We start from the raw sequence: 7,500 nt of genomic DNA, 5'->3' as shown, positions 1-7,500 counted from the left end.
CAAAGGTTACATGAGGTTTTTGAAACATTTTGATGTAAAACCTATGGGATAAGAAGCTATTTAATGTACAGAATCAATGCTGGGTAGAAAATGGGTTAGACTTTGCCTCCTAAGGAAAAGAAAAGGAAGTAAAATAGATGCTATGGGAGGATTGGAAGCCTGAAAGGGAGACCCAAGAGAAAGCGTTAAGATTGATCGAGAAGGATGGTGCAGGGAAACAGGAAGAGCTGGGCAGTGTGATAGGAAAAGAAAGAAAAAGAACAAAAAGAGTGACAGACACAGAGAAGACAAATGACTGGAGGCAGGACAGCGCTCATTCTCTGCCTGCTCCATCCCTCTTCTCCATCCATCAACTTCCTGCTCCAACAGGAAACCCTTACACTGCCATTTCTTCTTTTACTTAAACCAATCAATAACCTTATCTGCTGCCACATGATAGTGCTGAGCCCTGGCATGGTGCTGCCAAGTCCACTTAACTGTAATGAGTAGAAACTTTTCTAAATGCATGCACTGCAGTGAATAAGATTTATAAAGCGCAACCATCCCAAAGATGGCTGACGTCGGAGAGATGTTGGCGGTTGCATGGTCCAATTGCTGCACTGATTTAAAAATAACCTGCCGTAGCCTGCTGGAGGATTTATACGTTGTGCCTAATTCGATTCTATAAAGGTCAGCTTTTGTTCTGCTTGGTTTCCTGTTTCCAAGGTTTTGTAAATTAACTGAGCCAGTTTTCTGATTGCCGAGATCCCACTGTGTCAGCACACTTATCCTGATTGCAGGCTGGATGAGCCGATTGGCTGATTATTAAATGTCAATAAAGTGTCTCAATGAGAGCCAATCAAAACCGTAGACGTACTTTAGAGAGGCTTATGTCCTGTAGATTCAGGATGACTAATGCAAATGGTTTAGAAAGAGGATGAAAATGTGAAAGATGTTAAAACAGATAACTCTGACTTTTCCCACTGTTCACTCTTCTTTTAATACTTCCTCTTATTGTTAATCTCTGTCTTTATGTTGTCATCTTTATATCCAAAGTGTCCCTTAACAAGAGGTATTTGGTACAAGATGATCTCCATAAAAAGAGTGAGATTTTCTGGCTGCAAGATAAATGACACATATTTTACATAAGCGTGCTGCTCACACACAAAATTGAAAAATAAGGATACTGCAGTGCAGCAGGAAAGCAGTTGCGTGCATCTCCTCTCTTTTTCATTATTGATAGAGATACGTGATCACCAACAAAAGGCACGGTGGAGTGAACACACATATATACACACATGAACAAATACTGTATGCAGGTTTATTTAATGCTGCTTCACAGCCATGTTGCACGCCCACAGACAGACAGGCAGACAGACAGACAGACAGACAGACAGACAGACAGACAGGCAGGCAGGCAGACAGACAGACAGACAGACAGGCAGACAGACAGACAGACATACAGACAGGCAGACAGACAGACAGACAGGCGGGCAGACAGACGGACAGACAGACAGACAGGCAGGCAGGCAGACAGACAGACAGACAGACAGACAGACAGACAGACAGACAGGCAGACAGACAGACAGACAGACAGACAGGTAGACAGACAGGCAGACAGACAGACAGACAGGCAGACAGACGCACACACGCACACAGTGCTGACCTGGTGTTATCAGAGTCAATGCTGTGAAACAACTTCTCCAGCTCTTCCTCGTTCAGCGTGCCATCGGAGAAGAAAGCTTGAAACTCATCCAGAGAAAGTTTTCCATCATCTGCAGGAGACACAAACACATACATGTTGAATGATTTGTAGTAGGTAGCATCCTCCTAATGAGACCCACGTTCCATTGAAGATCTTGACAATTCTTCATCCCAAAAAATGTAATATTAAACCATAATATTATAGGGAAACTGACAGTTCAAGCAACTAGAAACATCATTTATTGTTGTGACTATTCCGCTAGTAATTAAAAACTATTTCAGATTGGACTCAGTCATAGCTGGATTGGAATACCCAGAGTTGATAACATTTGTTTTTCCTATCTACTATAAATAAACAATGTCTTCATGACGAAAGCCCAACAAATCCTTAATTAATTCCTCCAAGATCTCATGCGACTGGTTTAAAATGTTTTTAGCAGAACAAAGTTGTAATTTATCTGGCTGCGACACTAGTGTGTGGCTAAAGCCTGAAGTTATGAGCTAGCAGCTAATTAGCTAGCTACCAAGACCGGTTACAGACAATGAGCAGAACAATGAGCAGAAAAATGAGCAGGCTGGTGGGGGTAACCCCCGTGTCTTAACTGTCCCCACCTTAACTTCGATGCGTAAGTGGTGTGGTTTCCTCTAAAGGGGGTTTGGAGACCATAGACACAGCCATCGACAGTGACCCATGCCTTTGTCTAATATCAAATGTAACTGCGTTTATTTCTGCATTAGTCCATATACCATTTTACTCAAACCTTTACTGAATAAGTCACAACTGTAAGGAAATACATCCAACTTTCACCTTGCTTCATGTAACAGATCATTTTTTCAGACCTTTAAACCATGCAGCCTATTGAATAAGTCACATTGAAGCCTTGAGAAATGAGTCTTTACCCTGTTTTTACCATGGTTTCTTCGAATAAATTACAGTCATCCCCTCCAAAGAAGCTAACCACAGGACATGATGATAAGTTAACAAAGTCTATGTTATCTAATACACAGTTTGTATTTTAAATGAATCATGTTTCTCTGTAGTTACCCCATTTTTTATTCGTTTTTTGCTGTGGCATGTTTCCACCATCACAAACACACACACATGCTCAGTGTGTCTCATAGTCTTCAGTGCTTTCTCAGCTGCTGTGAAATCAATCCGCCATGCGCTTTAGTCTGCTGCGAACCTTTAGCTGCATCCCTGCTGTCTGACTGTCTCTTCACTTTGGGAAGCCCACAATGCCGATTATGTTTCAAAGGCTTTTGGGAAACATCGATAACCAACAAGCTCATGTTATAATTCCTGCGACTTTTACGTTGACTTGAGTACTACCACCCTACAGTATTTTGACACAGTCCTATGCAAGCTGCTGAACTAAAAACACTATCTTCTTTTGACGCTATTGTTCACATAATATCCCCTCCTGATGTATTGATTCCTGCCATCTCTGGTTCACAGTTCTCTGTTGGATTTTGTCAACGTCACGTCAAGTCTTTTTGAGTACTTCTACATCAAGTACACATGTTAGCCAGAACAAGATTTTCAGAGGGTGTTAAGAAGGTCAGAAACTTTTTAAAGTCTTTAGTGAGGCATATGCATCTTGTCTAATTTGAAGCCATTATAGGCCCTTTTATAGTCTCCTGGGTTTAGTGGTAAAGCCTTGATGCCTTTTGAGCCACTCATCCACCAAGCTTCCTCCGAAATTGACTTTTTTCGCTCAGCATGTGTCCACCCATTTTCGAAGTCAGCCTCTGAATCCGAATAGCCTTAGAATCTGAACCTACAATGCTGTACAATTAAAAATCTTAAACTTAAAAACAACCCGTTCTAGCACATTGAAAAAGCGAAATAAAAAGTAACATTTTGAACAAAAAACTAATCCACACTATTTTTAAAGCTGCACTCTTTTCAAAGTTCAGGCAACCTAACTACTTGGTAAGTTTTAGGAGAAGATGTTGGGTTTGGGTTGTGAAACTTTGCATTAGAAATGAGAAAAAACGGACACAAACACCATTCTATTGGGTGAAGTTTTGTCTCCCATTCAACTGAAACTACTTCCACAGTGCTGTTGGACCATACAGTAGGACCTTGGGATGACCGCACATAAGGTGTGACTCAATTAATCATTGGTTTTTATTCTGCATAGACCCAACCAATACTGCTGAGCACTTATTTTTTACCAATCTAGCAAAAACCAACCAACGCAATATGAGTTTTCTGTGGTATAGTGGTGGCGCTGCAGTTGGGAGTGGCTACTCGTGGCTTTTACGCATCCTGCATCTGCTTGCTAGTATGCCTGACTGTCTGTCTCACCACATGATGCAGAGCTAGATATCAAATATTAATTCCCTTGCCCTCAAAGTGTTTTTGTCCTTGAGTGTGGCTGACTGGATGCAGAAGGTTGAGCTCTGGGACCACAGTAAAACACAGGGACAGGATGACAACAGCTTTACAAAGGGTTGAGTTCAAATGTGCTGCTCTTAAGTCCGCCTAATCAATTCCCTTTTGCTTTTTTCTCAATGACAGGATAAGGCAAGCATGTGTGTTAACGGATTACCAACAAGAAATCCTTTCAATGACATCTTTCTTTCCTTTACTGCTATTTTCTTGTCTCATTTCTTTATTTTACCTCAAGTTTGACCACTTAGGAGAAAAGGCTTCAGATGCTTTTCAACACACAGTCAAAAAACTTTCAGGAACTCCCAAATCACTGCCAGCCATACTTTTTTAGCTTTCATCTCCTCCCTATTTGTCTGCCTATTTGTCTCACAATGTCATCCCTTCTTTTTTCTGGTTCTTGTTATAGAAACCCAAAGCGGAAGCTGACTCTCCGATGTTGTGCCATGATGCAAACAAAGAAGCCGGGTAAGAAACAACGCTTGGCATAACCTTTCCTCGACAGAAGGCATGCTTGTTTGATGAGGACTTCTGAAAAGCCACTTCTTCTGCTCACAGCACCTGTCCCACTTTCTCTGTCCAACCAAGCTTGACTGTTTATTTGGACTCTAAAGCCATGACTATTTCTAACCTGCACTTCTGTGGTGCAGCAGTGAAGCACCACTGAAAGCAGAGGCACTGGTGTTTAATTCAGCAGTGACCCAATTTACTGTGTGCAACCATTTAGCCCTGTTGGACCCTCTTAGGAATTCTCCACTTACACACCAGAAACACACACACTAACCACTCAAGCTATGCAAAGCTATAGCCAACCCCATTTTCCTTATTATGAAATTATACAAAATGATACATAAAAGAAGCTTCTATTATTTCTGACCTTTGCTATAACACATGTTTATCATGTCAACATCTTTGCAATTACCTACAAGTACTGAACAGCATCCACAGAACATTTATGCTGCTTCCTATCACCGAATCCTGGTTTTCCAGCCACCATTTCACCCTGGGACTCCTTTAAGAAAACCCCATTATAAATAAAGCAAAACAACCTCGACAACCACTCTCCTCCCTAACCTCATACATTGGCAACAAGGGAGATGATGCAACTGCCAAAAGCATCCTGGCTCTGCTGAATGGAACACTTTAAAATGGCCCTATTCGCTGAAATTACCATTATCTTACTGTCCAAAATTGGCCATGGAGAGAGAAATCATTTTTAGGCTGAGGAAATGACCCAAAATCAAAAATGTCCTCTAAAACAGCAGACAGGGAATCAACAAGCATTAAAACTGATTCCTGGAAGTTCTCAATTTCCAGCTTGGGGTGAGTTGTGTAGGTGATGTTAAAGTTCACAGTTACACAGTGGTGGAATTTAAGTATAGTTACTAAAGTACTGCAGGCTAGGTGAGTTTGAACTAGTTTACCATTATTTGCCACACTTCCATCCCTCAACTTTTATCATTTATCACAAATAACATTATACCGTCTGAAGAAAAAGGGGAAATGTGCAGAGAGTGAGGTGAGATAAGCCTACATGTGAAGCCACAGCCACCATAAACCACCTTAGCTTAGCAACAAAAACATTAACAGAGGAAAGCGGCAAGCCTGGCTCTGTCCAAACGTAACAAAGTTCACTTTCTAGCACCCCTAAAGATGACTTATTATTGTATTTATCTTACTAGAACAAAGTGGGAAGATGACACTTTGGCATATTACCGATTTTGAAAGTGGTAATACATAATCAGTAGTGACATTTAAGGTTTTGGCAGGAAGATTTGTTTAACCTTTAGGCAGCTGATTTCCTGTTTCCAATCTTTGTGCTAAGCGAAGCTAACAGCTGCTTTCTACATTTCAGATTTACCCTACAAACTTGACAATGGCATCAGTCTCAACATGAAAACGAAAAAGTGTAATTCCCAAAATGTCTTACTGTTCCCTTAAGGTGTTTCCAAACCAAGTTATCCCACACATCCCTAAGTGATGGCGAAATGTATCTATTTCAGAGCCTCAAACCGAAAAGTAATTTATTGCTGAAACCTTTTCCTACTATCGAACAACACGGCCCGGTGCAGTTCTGATTGTGAAGGCATCCTTGGATATATTCCATTCCCTGTTTGCAATGATACATTGCATTTTTGAGAAGCCGCTGACTGTCTTTGTCTTTTCTCTGTTCGCCCAAGAGTACTATGTGACTCCTACCTCTTTAAAGATAAAATAGATGGTCGTTATATATACACCCACTTTTAAGGATAGTCTATTGTTATACAGCCTTCTGCATTTTTGGTACACTTTAATATACTCATGCAAATTTGTTTCACAAGTAATTAATATCTGCTTTACAGCTGGGGATTGAGAAATAGACTAATAATTAGATCACAAATAGAAATGTTACTTCAGAAAGTGGATACTATCAGTGGGGTGCAATTGTCTGATTATATCCTAAATGAATGAATGAATAAGCACACACTTCACAGAACAGTTTATTGTTGTTTGGGTAAAGCAAAAACAAATCCTCTCCTCCATCACACACAGAATGAATGAAGCCTCTTTATTTTCTTGTAATGCCATGTCATTATAACGCCCAGGGAAGGAGTCATAAACTGCGTGGCATTTTCAGACCTTTTCCTTAATCAAAGCTCTTCATTTTGAAAATATAACACAGGAAATCATGGAGCTAAAATGTTTTCCAGTTAGCCAATCATGGGAAAGTGTGTCCCAAATTAAAGGTGCTAAAAATGCCCCCAACGCACCCCGTCATTTTCAGGCTGCATTGATTCAAGAGAGTTTTTCGAATTCGACCTTTGTAAACATGAAAGGTTTCTTGCCTTTTGCTGATTAAGTTTCTTTACAGAGCCACCAACCGGCATTTTCATTTTAATTTAATCGTTTATTTAGCAGGGACAATGCACATTAATGAACACTTAAAACATTCAAATGTGTCAAACAGTGCCAGATTTAGCTTTGAGCTAATTTCCATCCGCGGTCCCTCACATAAAACATTTAAGAAAATTACATTTTACAAACATAGCAAAAAACAAATGCATGATATGCAAAAAGTGCAAAAGAGCAAGAGCAGCATTCACAAGTATTTATGACATGGTAATACAATATAGCAGCTACGACATATAAAGTGCAAGAGAAGATACAAGAGCTACCTAAAGTGCAAGATGAGATTCCCCTGTGTTAAAGTGCATTTAGCGCTGATTGCACGGATGTTTGTTTCTCAACCATTCTTTGAGTTGACCTTTAAAGCTATTGAGAGTGGGACAATCACGTATCTCAGTTGGGAGGCTATTCCACAATGAGCTGCCTTTAATGGAGAGGGCATTTTGTCCAAAAGTGTTCAGTCTACGGTGGACTTCACAGTCTCCTCTGGTTTCTGACCTAGTGCAGCGTCCAGTGTGTTTTATTCCCCTAAGGGG

General features: G+C 40.5%; 1 protein-coding gene across 1 annotated transcript in view; it reads right to left on the bottom strand.

Annotated features, from left to right (window-relative positions):
* LOC104950431 (uncharacterized) overlaps positions 1-7,500 on the bottom strand; it is a 121,863-nt gene that overhangs the window by 5,134 nt on the left and 109,229 nt on the right. Inside the window, exon 3 of the mRNA XM_010776955.1 lies at positions 1,646-1,754. Coding sequence (XP_010775257.1) covers positions 1,646-1,754 — 109 coding nt within the window. The remainder of the gene's footprint in view (positions 1-1,645; positions 1,755-7,500) is intronic.

The sequence above is a fragment of the Notothenia coriiceps genome, unplaced genomic scaffold, assembly GCF_000735185.1.
Source record: "Notothenia coriiceps isolate Sejong01 unplaced genomic scaffold, NC01 NC01_scaffold00000339, whole genome shotgun sequence".
NCBI classification, from domain to species: Eukaryota; Metazoa; Chordata; class Actinopteri; order Perciformes; family Nototheniidae; genus Notothenia; species Notothenia coriiceps.
Note: the sequence above shows the minus strand (reverse complement) of the source record. Positions and strands in the feature narration are given on the sequence as shown.